At 36.5% G+C, this 15,555-nt stretch overlaps 2 protein-coding genes across 2 annotated transcripts in view; both read right to left on the reverse strand.

Moving 5' to 3' along the window:
* Nucleotides 1-13,775, reverse strand: part of LOC145217618 (fibrocystin-L-like) — a 39,899-nt gene extending 26,124 nt beyond the window's left edge. The window contains exons 1-17 of the mRNA XM_080084909.1: nucleotides 13,710-13,775; nucleotides 12,996-13,086; nucleotides 12,066-12,168; nucleotides 6,231-6,326; nucleotides 5,932-6,064; nucleotides 5,377-5,485; nucleotides 4,807-5,009; nucleotides 4,263-4,450; nucleotides 4,097-4,197; nucleotides 3,280-3,451; nucleotides 2,423-2,598; nucleotides 1,838-2,009; nucleotides 1,592-1,780; nucleotides 1,390-1,521; nucleotides 757-994; nucleotides 541-676; nucleotides 278-458 (exon numbers count right to left, since the gene is read on the reverse strand). Coding sequence (XP_079941035.1) covers nucleotides 278-458; nucleotides 541-676; nucleotides 757-994; nucleotides 1,390-1,521; nucleotides 1,592-1,780; nucleotides 1,838-2,009; nucleotides 2,423-2,598; nucleotides 3,280-3,451; nucleotides 4,097-4,197; nucleotides 4,263-4,450; nucleotides 4,807-5,009; nucleotides 5,377-5,485; nucleotides 5,932-6,064; nucleotides 6,231-6,326; nucleotides 12,066-12,081 — 2,242 coding nt within the window. The 5' untranslated portion in view covers nucleotides 12,082-12,168; nucleotides 12,996-13,086; nucleotides 13,710-13,775. The remainder of the gene's footprint in view (nucleotides 1-277; nucleotides 459-540; nucleotides 677-756; nucleotides 995-1,389; nucleotides 1,522-1,591; nucleotides 1,781-1,837; nucleotides 2,010-2,422; nucleotides 2,599-3,279; nucleotides 3,452-4,096; nucleotides 4,198-4,262; nucleotides 4,451-4,806; nucleotides 5,010-5,376; nucleotides 5,486-5,931; nucleotides 6,065-6,230; nucleotides 6,327-12,065; nucleotides 12,169-12,995; nucleotides 13,087-13,709) is intronic.
* Nucleotides 13,776-13,786: 11 nt separating this feature from the next.
* Nucleotides 13,787-15,305, reverse strand: LOC145217619 (esterase OVCA2-like). The gene has a single exon (XM_080084910.1). It carries the CDS (start codon nucleotides 15,158-15,160, stop codon nucleotides 14,528-14,530), a length of 633 nt encoding a protein of 210 aa, XP_079941036.1. The 5' UTR covers nucleotides 15,161-15,305; the 3' UTR covers nucleotides 13,787-14,527.
* Nucleotides 15,306-15,555: the final 250 nt, after the last annotated feature.

Raw genomic sequence — 15,555 nt, forward strand, 5'->3', positions numbered from 1 at the left:
CAAACATGACACAATTCCTAAAGAAAATATTCAACAAACAACATGATAAGCCAAGAAGAAAACGTTATGATGTTTCAAAAATGACATACAGTGATCTTACTTCTCAACTTGTTTTAGTAAATTAAATACGATCAAAAATTACCACAACACTTAAAGATATTGAATCTGTCATCACTTTGCAAACCCGTTATTCCCAAGACAGAAAAATTTCTATTAGAATCTCAACTCAACCGATGTTACCACGTAAGCATTTTTTGACAAACTAAAAAACACTTACCTCCCAACAACAATGAGTCCATGTTAAGGCAAATGTGAGTCCACGTAGCCGCATTAGTTAATCCTACACTGTACAAATATTGCAAATACTGAATCTCCGACCGTTCGGCAGTTTCCAGGTCCACATAAGAGTAGGAAATTCGGATGTGGTCGCTAATGTCACCAATGTAGGCAAAGCAGAGCTATACCAAAGCAGAGTATGTAAATTAGTTGTTTAAAGAACAATGTACAATCGAATGATAAACAACGGGTTTAACAAATCACCTCTTTGTAAGTAGATGTACTGATCGGAGACTCCTCAGTGTAAAAGAGGTAGGAAGGATTTTTAACAGAGTAAATTCCACAGAACGATTCTTCGCTGCTTCGTTCACCACTGACAAAGGTACCGGACTCCAAATTACTATAAAGTTTGCAAATAAAGTTTTACTTGAAAGATTGCTCACATTAACTGCTGTTCTGGTGACCAAAACGTTTTCTTACTTGTATTGGTAAATGTTTTGACCGTAACCTTGTTCGATTTCATGTGGACATTTGGGTCCAAACAATCCTTGAACAGCGTTTGCAACAACTGATGCTTCCGCGTCGTAAGCAACACTTTCCGACACTTTTCCGTTAACTTGGAACGTGAAGGAGAGAAGATCTGGACTTCCAACCACAGTTTCGCTAACATCGATGTTCAAGTCATCGCTTAAACTTTCAGCCGTAACCGTCATTTTTCCTACAAACAAGTGGTTTAGAAAATAATAGTAGAAAACGTTTTGATAACTGGCAACTCCAACGCTTTTTTAGCAGAAAGTTTTCATGATGAAATTATGCTGCAATTTAGAGTCGCCTGTGCAAGTTTTAGCACCTTTTGGACTACGTGAGGGGTAATAGAACTTCGCAACTTTGCGGCATGTGGATTTTGTAGTTACGATAGCGCCATTGATTTATAGCCATAGTTAGGTGAACCATCAGGAATCTCTTAACTATGTTGGTAATTGAACGCCCAAGTGTAAGCGTTGTGATACAGCGCGATAAATTAGGCGGAGAATCATTTCAAGTGAAGGCTTATCATCGTGCAAAAAACGGCATATGCTTCAATTAGTGGCCATACCGGATTTTTTTACTCACCTCGCGTTGAACCAAATGTGACCTCATATGAGGAATCGTCTCCAGTAACTGTCACACTGTCCGATCCGAGCGAAGTTAGAGAGGAAAGTGCTGCTTGTACGACTGATGGGTCCGAGTTAAAGGGAATCGGATCTGATATAAATATATAAAAAACCTTTGTGTTAGTATTAGCTATAATAATGAAAAAACTACATTTTAATACCTGTTGAGACTCCGAGCAATGAAAGTTTAAAGAATGTGCCATCGCATGCTGCCACACCGCAAGTCAGGGAGATGGTTGATACCGAGTTTTCAGTAGTTTGATTTACCCACTGTTGGAAGGTAATCGTCTGTTGCTCCTCTCGAAAGGTAGATGTAATGTTAATGTCCTGGACGTCCGATACCGCAGATGCTAAAGTAATTCCCATTTAAGGCATAAAATCCTTAAAAAGAGGTAAAAACCGCTAACCTGTTTCCTCTGGTGTGTAGTTGGTTGTGTCAGCATAAATCTTAACGTGAACATGAGATGAACTCGTTTCGTCGAGGTGGCGAACTTCAACGTAATATTCGTTGCCAGCTTCCAATGCGATGTTATCACTTCCAGCATATTCTTCCGCTGAAGTTGATGAAACTACCTCGACCTAAGCAGCAAAACACCTGTTGTAACTTGAAAAACAACCTAAATAAGCATAGTGCAACGAAAGGTTCTCAAGTGCAACGTCAATACGTAGTTACAGCAAGAAACGATGCCGAACGCATTTATATACATTTACATTCATTTAAAAAAGTTTGAAAGATACTAACCCCATCAAAGATATGCCACCAAAATTTTCGAGTTTTTAAAACATTTTATTTAGATAGATACTAACATTTCTAAGCTTTTAAATGCGGTTATTTGGCGACCTAACATCTTTATCAAAAGGGTCCTTAACTACAAAATGTTTAGAAACTATCCAAGCAGAACATGTTGTTCTATCAGTTTTAACGAATTCGAGCCACAAAGTCTTATTTTCTAACAAGTAAACTGAACTTAGGAAAAGTACTTATACTTTACCTTTCCTGCAGGGTCGACGCCACCTGAATTGACGTACAAACTTGCTCCGTCGTCAGCTTTTATGAAAAATTTGTAATTTCCGGTTGTAGGTGGAATAAAGAAACCACGCATTCGAGAAACGTAATTGTCTTCGTTGATGTTGCCAACATGCATATGGTCCTGAAAGAACGAGAAGCCTGCAACACAAGGATGACTATTTAGCCCAGTGTTCTCATGATTTCTCGTAAATCGGATTTACGTTTGAAGGATGCATTGACATAATGTCAGTATTTTTATGTTAATGCGCACCTGTTGTAAACACAAATATGCCGACAATACGCTCAAATAATATCCGTTTTGTGGCAATACTTACATTTTTTACGAACAATTTTTGAATATTAAGTAACATTAAAACAAACTAAGTTATTATCATTTTTATGAAGCCTTTACAAAATTTATGTGTAGTTTTTCGCTCTATTTAATATGGGCAATGACTTTCGCAAAAGGAATTTAAAAAGTATCTGAATAGTTCTGAAAATCGGGGTTAGAAATTACCGATAAACAGAAATTTTCAGCGTTGTTACACTATATTCTGTTTGCAAACTTTTTGCAAATTAACTTTGTTGGTTTAACTTAAAATAAACCTTCATTGATACATATTTTTTACAACTGACCAATAAGTTGGTCTTTTTTGCACAAAACGTAAGTATGCGGTATTATTTAGTTGCAGGATAGGGTTTCAAAACCTTGCATTTTTAGTAACCGTTGATGCAGCATCAATACGTGGAAATAATGTGAAAAAGAACTTTTGCAAAAAAAAACACTTTTCTACACATGAAAATTCAAAACTTAATATTTTAATTGAGGCGATATCTTACTTGGTTCTGTGGTAATTTCAGCATTTTGGTCAGTTTCGCCGCGAAAGACTTCCACCCTGACACCTCTACCTCCGCTATACAGTGTTCTAGTGGGTGGAGTGGCCGAAGTCTGACAAATAATTTCTGTGTCCGACACTGACTCAATCACACATTCACTTCCACCAACGAGAACCTGCATCAAAATACCACAATTAATCATGAAACCATGAGCGTCCGCAGGAAAAAATACAGGGGAGGGCAAACTATCGTCACATCGCCGTTCGATAAACGGTATTTCCGAACAAAAATCATCTGACAGTGATACTATTTCTTGCCAATCCCAATGTAGCAAAGTAGTGCAATAAACACAATATTAACTATTACTGAAATATGTGGTAGGTTGGCAAACGGTTTTTAACCTAAGTAGGATTTACATACACGAACCTTATCAGATGTAACAACAGATACAGTGAAGGTATCAAATATTGGCTTTTTGACACATCCATCAATGACGTAATAATATGCTTGTTACCGAGCTATTGTTAAGTAATAATGTTCGATTGATTTAATCTGTTTTAAAACCTCATCCTGTTCTGTTACAGTTACAGCTTGTATTCGGTGCGTTTAACGGGGTGGAGACCCACGACGTCTTCAGTTTGCGTTCCAGGAATAGTTTTTGTATAACACTGTGTGAATGTTTACGATGTTTTGTTTTAAGATGCGAATTTTGCGACCGTTTGCGTTTTTCTTTTTTCCAGGGAGGGGCACGCGCCCCCTCTTGCCCCCCGCTGCGGACGCCCATGCATGAAACGTAGGTTGAAAAAGCAAAGTCGCCTACCCTAGCGTCGATTCCAGAGAGGTTGTCAAAAAAATTTCCAGTGATAGTCATTTTTGTTCCACCCAAAGTACTGCCTTCCTTGGGACTGACGTCTGTCACCGCTGCGTACAAAACCGACACGATTGAATATACACAGTAGTTTGGGGAAAGACTAACTAAATTTTACCTGCATATGTTTGTATCATGTAGATCCGATTATCAGCGCTTACATGTTTTGTGGATGTGTAAGCACCTGATCGACCAAACGCACCATCAACAATAAAAGAAATGTTCTGGTTTCCAACGTACTGACTCGCGACATAACAAGTTAAATAACCCCAACGAGATTCTTCGCTGCTTAATGCTATTCCATACCTATCAAAGATCAAAGAGAATCAATTGATTAAAAAACGTCCTATGTTTTTTTGTTTATTTTATAACTCACGTCCTGTAATTTATGTCACTACAAATGCCCTGTATCAAAAAAATTTTTATTCTTCAAGCTTCTTTAGCTCGATTGCTTCGGACAGTGAGCAATCTCTGCAACTTACTTATCAATTAATCGCTTCATGTTTTTCGATTTGGATTATATATTATACCTTTTACCGGAATACGACCGAAATGCATTTTACCTAAATCCAACCATATATTTTTTGTTTCTTACTCTCCTTAGTTGAATAAGTTAAAATCAGGTCTATTGTTAACCTACTGCAATTAGACCAAGAACTTACGGAACGTCAGTTTCGTTGAACAATTCACAAACACCAGATGTCAACCAAACTCGAACTATAGTGGCTGTTTCGCCATTTTCTGCTGCAGCCACAGCGGAAGAGGTGAGGGTTGTGTGGATTCGACCGCTCAGTGTGATTGTGTTTTGAGGTTCACCCGTAACCCAGTTAGTTATGCTGATGAGGGGCGCACGCCAATCGCTAACCTAAAAGGAAAACTTTTAGCCATGGAACTAGTGCCTTTTCATATTACCTGAACGACCCCACATAAACCTTGGTCAATGGCACATATATAAGTCAGGGGTCATAGGTCAAAATCTCAATTGTAACTTTTACTTGTTTGTGGTTTTCGTATGATAACATACAGGATCTTAGTGTTCGTGCCAAATGAATTAGAAAAGTACAACTTTTAAAACGGTGGGATTATTTAAAAGAGGAATTTGTGTCCACAAACCTTTTTTAAAATATATTTTTTTAAACCGCATAGACATATGGCAAGCATAGCAAATACTAAACGGGAACCTTTCTGCACTTAAATACAATTTATAACTTGAATTGCCGAAAAAGTCTTACAGTTAAAGAGCAAGTGCGATGACTGTTTCTATCGTAGCAATAGAGAGAATCATCGAGCCAAATTCCATTCAAACGGACACGTACGTAGTATTTGCCCGGTTGCATTTTTCTGCAACAATCAACAGATTAAGGTTTAGGATCTACACGACCATCTTCTAGTTTCTACCCATTGTCGGTTAAAGACAATTTAGGCAAGTGTTCGTCCCTTATCTTTCATTCAGAAGCTGGTTTAGAGGCTGTGATTTCCAGGACATATAAGAATGTTATGAAAAGATGTTTTCGCTAAGTTTTAATGCCAGTCAACCCAAACTCAAGAAAGTATGTCGTTAATTTTAAGCAGTGAATCTTCAACTTTTGCCCCAGGTGTACCGGGATCGCATGTTTTCGGGCTTGGAAGTTTCACGACTCCATGGTCGACTCAAAACCGCGGCTTATACTTTTTAAACCTAAATGATCTGGACGAAGTGGCGTTGAAGGCATAGTTACATTTACGTTGTATTTTGTATGAACATAAAACTTTGTATAAACACGCGAAAGAATGCCAAAGTAACCTACCTTGTGAAACAAACTATGACCTGTTCGTGACTTTCGTCCTGGTGAATATCACAAACGTACTGATTAAACGAGCTTTTCAAAAAAACTTCTTTATTTGGCTCATCTGAGTCTAGTTCCAATTGTACCGGAAAATCTGGAAAAATCTTTGTGAATATTCTCTAGTTCCGCATTCGCTATACTTCGAGGGTAAATAAAAAAATATGAATGCAAAATACCTCACCAAACTTAATCTACAACAAGCATCTATATCGCCTGATCCGATTCAACAATTTGCTGCTAGAAATTTAACAACAACCTACTGTCGCCATGGATAGTGAGTCGTTGTCCACCATCGCTGCCGCCATCATTCGGTGTCACATATTTCACAAACGAAACATCGTCCGTCCCGTCCACCACTATAATAAAAAATAAAAGTAAAAATGCAATGCTTTATCAGCAATTGTGTAAGAAACACGAATGACAAACAAATGTACGAGGCCAACTTGCAGACAACGATCGCACGGTTTGTTGACATTTGGTAGAGTGTTTTTACAAACAAACAAACAAACAAAAACTTTAAAACGGGGGACAAAGGTTTATGCCTGGAACAAAGAAGTCTTTAAAGTACTAAAAGCAGTGTTTCATACCGGAACGGAACGGAACGTTATACCGGAACGAAATAAATAATTTATGGCTCAAATACCGGAACGAAATACCAAAATAAAAAATTTTCAAAATACCGGAACGGAACGAAATACCGCTATTTTTTATTCCGGTATTTCGTTCTAGACATTTGACATAAAAAAAAATTTCGCGCCGATAAGATGTAATAAAAATTCAGGCTCCTACAATTTACATCCGTTTGACCATCATTGACAAATGTTATGTGACGTAACAACTACCGACAATAATTATTGTGTGTTGCAACTTTCTTTCTTTTTATGCTTAATAGTTGTGAAGACCAGAAAGAAATGTTCTTTTGTTAAGACCGAAATACCGAAAAAATACCGTTATAAATTTATTTCGGTCAGACCGGAACGAAATGAAAATATCGGTCCGGAACGAAATACCGAAATAAATAATTTGCTCAGAACGAATAACGTTATTTGGTTTCGTTCCGTTCCGGTATGAAACACTGACTAAAAGAGGTAAAAGTTCAGACCGTCATCTTTAATATTAGACAATAAGTTTTGATATTAAAAAGCAAAAACCAATGAAAATATTATTAGAACATGTTGCCTAGCAAAGTTCAACTTTAGCTTTGTTCTTTAGAAACGATAAACAATGTGGTACGTGCATAAGAGAAAGTTGTGATTGTAAAACAATGCGACCTTACACATCAATAGGAATGTGTGCGAGGCAATCAATGAACGCGTTGTCATCACACGTAACAATGGTTGCTTTAAAACATAGTGTGAAAACAATAATAAACACCAGACACGCGATATCATCCGAACACCTTTAGTTCAATCAAATCTTTTAAATGTTAGGATGGTGATTGTAGCAACGATGTTGCGCATAAGGTCTTCTCAAAGTTGTAGCCACAGCAAAAGTTAAACATTTTTGTCAATCAAAAGAGGTTAAAACCGTGACAAAACAATATTTTGCCACTGTATGAGAACAATAGCTAATGAAAATCTTGACAGAATCAGTAAAACAAAAGGTATAAAGGTCAATGGGTTACAGGCAACTTTCGAGAGATGTGTTCGAGTTTGCGAAACGAGAAAAATACCGTGTAATCAAAAAACTAAAAAAAAATAAAAGACGTATTTTTAAAATTGAAATTTAAAGCCGCAAGCTATACTGCGCCTAGACAGATGTTTCTAGTAGGGCGATTTACTACGTCACAAATAAGACTAAAACGAAAAAAATGTGCGCGAATAATAAAAAAAAATATATAAAGGGCTACTTCTTGTCACAAGACTCATTTATCTGTCCAACTTTTTGCTCATACAGTTTCTGATGTTACATGAGATTATAGAAATACTTCAAACTCATCGCGGTCCCTCTGAAATCGTGTGGAGGACCTCAGTTTTTTCCCCTCAGGAAATATTATTCATAATTAATTACCTAAATTTGCTTCTAAACCAGTTTAAAATAGTTTTTTTTCAGTCACCGAAGGGGCACCAAGTCAATCCATTAGCTATGGGTTAAAACTAGAGATGTACCGAATATTCAGTTTGCCGAATTGTCAATTCGGTTTTGGCCGAGTAATTTGTTGCGATTCGGTCGAAACCGAATCTTCTTCGAACACACATTTAAAGCGTTAAACGTGTCTAGTTTGCTTGGTAAGGTACAATGCAATCTTTCAAACTACACTATAACGAAAATCGCGTCAATTATTACATTTTTTAACACATTACCGTTTTTCTCACAGCAGAGAAAAAATCAGTGTGTCATTTGGCAGGTTGCCCGAATGCTTGAGGCAATGTTAAACCTAGGGTTTCTCAAATTTGCCACTTTGGCTTATCCCGGGATTCCGGGACAAAAACAACCTCAATCCCGGGATCCCGGGATTTTATTCGATTTTTGTTAAATTTATAATATTAGTTTGTTTGTTTCATTTTTATTTCTAGTGGGCCGGCAAAGCATCAATGCAATATGTTCAGAAGGCCACCGTAGAGCAGCCTGTTATTTTCTAAGTTAATTGAATATTTTTTTAAGTTGAAATCAGTTTTCAAATTAGTCAGTTGGTAAGTCCAATTTAGTTCAACCCATCAGGTTCCAGCTACTGAGATAGGATTAGAACCCACAACCTTGTGACACACGTCGATGGCGCTATAACCACACCGCCGTCTTGGAATTTTACAAATTGCCAGATTTTTACCAACTGGAGAGCTATAGCGCGAATTTGACTAACTGGGTTCTATAACGTGGGTTCTAACACTGTTGTAATGTTCGCAACAGCAGAACTATTTATCATTCCTGTTTGAATTGTTGCAAGAAACCTCGGTGAACACTTTAATTCACGGAAACCCAGTGGATGTCTCACCTCTGGTTGAAGAGTGCAACTAAAAAAGCATTCAATTTTTGTCCCGGGATAGAATTTTTTGCTAAAATTGTCCGGGATTCCCGGGAGAGAAACCCTAGTTAAACCCCACAGAACTAAAATGAGGACGAAGCACAAATATTCTGCACTTATTGCCTGGTAGATAAACTTATGTTTTCATGTCAAACTAATAAGCTACTTGTGAAAACTGAAGTGAAAAATAATTATAATAAGAGTACAATAAAGGTAATGTAACTAGCAAGACCTTGCAAAATCAACATAATCTTACACGCCATTTATCCCATACACGAGCTTACCTTTAAATACAAGAAAGGCCCAAATAAATATATATCTTCGATCCATTGGATTTTGAACCAATGTACTTCACCAAACCGCTTTCCTTGATTATACCAAACTTAATTTAAACAATTATTACAAAAATTTTAAAACAAAAAATAGTCGCTTAATTTAAAACGTAATAGGTAATATGGGTTACGTTCTACACCAGGTATATGTTCTCAATCCTGAAGCCAGTTCCGAATGAAGCATCGACAATAAAATTGGCATGTTATGACAGTAAAGAGACAATAAACTTCTTCACAAATAATCTAAAAGAGTCTTGGCAAACACAATGGTACCGCCTGATTCCAATCACCTGACCAGCTCAGGTTACAATTCGCGCCAAGCGCCATGGTGCTTACATAAGAGTGACAAAAAGCAGAGAATAAACCTATAATAACTAGACCTCTCTCTGTTCTGTTTGTATTTTTCCAGACAGGTCGCTAAAACAATACAATAAACAGTCAAACTTCGGGCCGCTGAAGCGTGCTAAAAAATCATACTAGTGTTTGCGAGTTGCGACACCTAAACATATTACACCATTCAATCTTTGTCGCCAATCTTAAAAAAATATTTGGATTTGATTTTTAGCTAGGGCATAGGCCATCTATGTTGAAGAACAATATACGACTCAAACAACATTATTTCGATTCCTGCTGAGAGGCAACAAAGGTGAGATTCTTCAAGCAAGTTGTTTCGCCAAGTTAAAAAAATCATGACAATGTTTGAATGTAAGGCTGCTGACAAATAGGCTATTAGGTTTTAATTACGTTACGTTTGGGCTACCAATAACCAACTTATTTTTTTTTGAATATTGTAAATTGATCTAATTTCGTTCGAATTAAACATTTATGTCCATATTAAACATAAATAGCGCTTTTAAGCGATATTTCTTAGATACAATTTTTTTAGCTGAAAAGTAGACCGGTAGAATTCTTATCCATTATACTGTGTTCTAAAACTCCACATCATTACAAGTCTCGAAATTGCTAAAATGCTTTCCATTAAGCGACAACATCTTTCCATGCCATGATTTGCCAAACACTTATTGTCATACGTGTCGGAAAACGTTTCTAGAGCTACGCAAAATTCCTACAAAGTGGCCTCAAACACAAAGGCGGCACAGTCAGTGGTGTATCAAAAAATACTTCTGTAAGGTACAATTACGGATGTTTGAAAGACGATGTTCGGAAATTTCTATAGTTACGCCAGTGAGTGATACACAGATCGTATAATTTACTTGTGTATGGAGTCGCCTACCACGAGTTAAAAAATATCAAAGTGGAGCTCGTCGCAACAGACTGTAAACTTTAATCAGTCTGAAGTCATCCACCGTTTATTAAAAATATATTTGTAGGTGTCTTCAGTTTCTTGTTCAAACGGTAACTCGTCACAACATTAAATTAGCCACTCTAAATGACCTTTGTACCCATTTAAACAGCCAAACAGCTTCAGGATGTAGATCACAAAAAACTTGTAAAGCGATTGTCTGACAAACAATATTTATACGAACACTTGTTCTTAGTCAAAACTTAATTAACCTTCTCTTATTGTACACTTTCTTTGCTGTTGCGACAATCACAACACTGTTTCGCAACAGTCGTGTCATCGATACCATTGTTTATCAGTTTCTCATTTCACGGAGTTCAACATTGGTAACATGGGAATCAGGTGTCAGCCAAGACAAATTCTCATGACTGATTCATTTAAAGTGATTATTTCCTCTATACGTGTTGTCGAATAACAAAACTTTAGTGTTTAATACAAAACATATGTGTTCAAACGGTACCCTATAAACACGATTACCAACATGCTACGTCAGGGGCGTGCAACATACGGCCCGCGGGCCACAGTCCGGCCCGCCAAGCTATTTAGTGTGGCCCCCACCAACACACTGATTAAGATAAAAATGCAATGCTTCTGAGAATTCAGCAAAATTCTCCACTAGTTTTTGGTAAATCTCCCAAGTTGCTATACTAACAAATATAAGCTAAATTGGCGTTTTCCAACCGGTGGACCATACAGTAGCAAGCAGATTACTGCACCGAATGTGACGTAACAATACCCTTTGTCTAGTAAACAATTGTTTTGTGCGAAAGCCAGTGTTGCGCTGAAACTCTGTATGTTGTAGAAAATAAATTTAATGATTCATTTGGAACAATTTTGAATTTATTGTGCACATGAAAAAAAGTTATGTGGCCCTCGCTTGAGGTTCGGAATTGGTTATACGGCCCACCGACGAAAACAGTTGCACACCCCTGTGCACCCAGGGCTGTGTTAGGTAGCCTCAATCCCGACTGGGGTTATGACCTCAGTTACAAATTTTCCAACTTCAATTGAACTCACTTACATTTTTTGCCTTCAACTCAACTTAAATTAAGTAAACTAACTCCATCAAAAAACAATTGATATTTCCAGCAAACTTTTTAGTCTATTTTGATACCCAATCAAAAGTGTATTACTCAAGTTTTAAATTTGCCAATCTTTCAGGACAAATCTTTATGTTGCCTTGCACATTTTATTGCTATTTTTAATAAAATTGATCAAAAGTCAAAGTTGTCCAAAAGTATCAAAAGAGTGACTCCCAAACATATACCTAAGACAGGCTCAACCCTGCTTAAGACTGTTTTTTGTCATTGTGGTACATAGTTTTTCCCAGAATGTTCAGACATAAACTGATGGTAAGCAGACATGCTACTTACTTTTAAAAAGTGACTAGAGGTAACCACTAAAATGCACATTGTTGGCATGCTTTAAAGTAAAACTAACCCTATGTGACATTAAATTGATTTATTTCTATAAACTTAGTTACAAATAATCTTCACACCTGAAGCTTGTACCATCTTGTTTAATTTGAACTTCGTGCAACTCCCACATGACAAGTATATGCAGACAAACTTTCATCATTTACTTTGGTTAGCTTATGCAACCTAAAAAAGGTGACGTTGTGAAGCATGCACTTTTTAAAAAAACTTACCGTAATTTTCCAAGTATAGTGCGCCCCCGTGTATAATACGCACCCTAAAAATGGCATGTCGATGCTGGAAAAAAGCCTGTACCCATGTATAATACGCACCCAAATTTTTACTCTTAAATCCGTAAACAAAAAATTATTTCAGAAAAAAGATCATCTTTTGAAACAACCGGATGTTATTCTGCCGGTCAGTATCACTGCGCATGTGCTCGCAAACTCGATAGCGAAAAATGTTTAGGAATTGTGTAGGGTACATCGTGACAGCAAACGAGATCTTACTGGTCGCGTTCAAGCGGAACCGATCTTAATACTTGCAGAGAACATTTTTATTTTTAAAACACAAATGAAGTTTAATATGTATCAGATTAAAATACCTAAAAATCAGAATAATTAAATTCAAACTTATATACAAAATTTTCGTTCGATCCGTTGCATATCGGCAATGATATCACCCCATTTACGTTGTCGCTAAATGGGCAGTGTGCAGTATTTGACAATAACACACCATCAAGGATTGCACCATCGCATCAAACGATGTGTCGTCAATTATGAATTGATTGACAACAAACAAGAAGAAAGGTGTGATTTAAAGTTTTATTTCGAGGCAGATTTTCTTCAAAATTTGTTGTACCCATGCATAATGCGCACCCTAGATTTTAGGACAATAAATTAAGTAAATTTTGCGCATTATACATGGAAAATTACGGTAGTTTTCAAATCCTTTGCTATGAACAACTTGTTTACATGTACCACTCCCAAAAATAACCACCTATTATAACTTACACTTGGAGTTCATAAGCAGGATCAGTGAACAATGTAACAAGCAAATCTTCAAAGGTCTAATGTGCACAAAGTTGCTCCAAGTGAAGAGTTTCTGTGGACAAGGTTAAGCTTTATCTTAAAGGCAGGTTGCAAGCCCATCATTAAGTATTACATTGCTCTGAAAAAGATCAAATCAAAAAAGATAAATTTGGCTAAAATTTTAACAATTGAACCACTTTTGTTTACAAAAAAACACAATATGTTCTAAAGCAGTGGTTCCCAACCAGGGCCCATGGCCCCCAGGGGGGGCACGAGCTGTGTTCCGGGGGCCACGGTCGTAGATTCACAAGAAACACCCACTAAAAGTCATTTTCACTTCAACTTTATTCCCAAATTTAATGGACTATTTCACATACTATTTGTTTATAGTGAGGTTTATCACTCTCATTTACTCTATTAGACCTGTTAAGGCCAAAATTAATACCGAATTCCAACGCGAGATTGCTATCTACATTTTAAGGGGGCCACAGGTCCTACATGGTAACTTGAAGGGGGCCATGAGGCCAAAAAGTTACTTTAAGGGGGCCATGGTCCATGTAAGGTTGGGAACCACTGTTCTGAAGCAAACAAGGGATATAGTTTATTCTAACAAAAATCAGTGTTACCAAAAATGCTTGTTTATACATTAATATAAAAAAGGAATGCAAATAACTTCTAACTGAGTTATAAACATACCTACTAAGATGTATTTCTGTAGTTTTTCTTATCTGAAGCAATATGTTAAAAGCATCACAACTGTTGGTAACTAAGTCCTGTAACAAGCAAGCTATTCAGTTGATTATCAATAGAGTCACTATAAAAGTTGCAGCAATAATCATGAGTAAAAAAGTTGACTGCAATGTTTATCAAATTCACAACAACAAATAGTTTGCAATGTACTTTGTATTGCTTAATCAAGGTTTTATTTTACAATAGTTCAAGTTCAATTTTAGTTTATTTGCACTTAAATTAAACGAAAATAGGTTATAACTAGGGCAATTATTTTTGACCTAAAAAACGAAAAAATTTGACAAATTTTGACTTTAAAAAACTTTTTTTTGACAAAATTTTGACCTATGAAAAATCCAAGTCACAGTTAAATTACACATTATTGTACAAAAAGTTAAAATATGGCTGTAGGCTACTCGAGAGCAAAAGAATATGCAAAAGTCTCGTAGAGCAAAAGAATATGCAAAAGTCTAACAGAAGGGCAAAAATCTGAACACAGACCTAGCCTGTTCTAAAAAGGAAAATGAGCTAATTAAAAATCACTGCCAAAAAACTGCAGCTAAGACACAACGAAAATTATTCAATACATTTGTCTAAACGAAAGATACATGAAGTACCTAAAGCAAAACCGAAGCAAGAGCTGCACCTAACCTGCAGCTGTCGTAAAATGACTTGGGACTCACTAAAATTTTGCACGTTTTGAGATGTGTTGAGCATCACGCCATATCAGCCTAATTATTTCACTCATTTGATGGAACATCACTAAACATGCAATCTTAACATTTTTATAGAAATTGGTCCAAAAATTGCAAGTAGGTTTGTTTATGTGATGAAGTAGAAGGTATAAAATGTCCTCCATCATGACGCAAAACCTGTGGGTTTTCAAAGATTGTCAAAAGATCATCACTCATGTCCCTTGGAATAACTTGATCTGTATCACCAATGACATGTAAAGTTGGGGTGGATATTCTTTCCACATACATTCCGCCATGTTCAGTTTGTCTACTCTTGTATCCAGCCACCAAAATAGCAAATTTGAAGTTCTGAAAACGTTCATCACCTTTTTCTTTCAAACAACAGATTATTCCCAATAAGGCAGCACCTTGACTGAAAGCCAGAATTCCATCAAATGGTCCCTTGCTTTGCAACTCTTCTGCAATCTTATTTAAAGACTCATTCAGTCCTTCAGAGTAGTCAGTTTTGTCCTGAGCTAAATACGATTTTTCTTTGCTGGAAAACCACCATCCAGTAAGATCTTTTTCAGATTCTTCATTAGCAGGTATTTTGTTGGGGGCAGTGACAAAATCAAATAAAACTTTTTTCTTGAAAAGCTTTCGAAATGCCCCAGTTCTTTTGCGAAAAATTTCAGCATTTTGCATGTAACCATGAATACTTAGTAATTTAAGCTCTTTACTCATTTTTTATTTGTTTTTGTGATTTACAAAGAGCACTGAATAAACCAACACCTTTAAAGTTTAAACCTTTCCACAAATATGGGTTAAGGTTGTGATGACAAAAATTAATACTAAACACCAAAGAATGTCAACAAGGATAACTTTACAACCACTTGAAGAAAAACAACTGTAGACATTACTAATTTAGCTAAAACAAATTTTAAATTAACTTCATTCAAACTTAAACTAATTCCTCAAAAAACAAACATTTGTCACGCACGGGTAAACACATCGCATCAGCTGTTATAGGGAATTACCCCAAATAGGAAAAACATCATGTTGTTTAATGTTTTAACACAGTGGTTCTTAACCTTTTTATAACGGCCGAACCCCTACGATATTCTTTAGCCTTTGGTCGA

This window comes from Phallusia mammillata, chromosome 3, assembly GCF_965637545.1.
Source record: "Phallusia mammillata chromosome 3, kaPhaMamm4.hap1.1, whole genome shotgun sequence".
NCBI lineage: Eukaryota > Metazoa > Chordata > Ascidiacea > Phlebobranchia > Ascidiidae > Phallusia > Phallusia mammillata.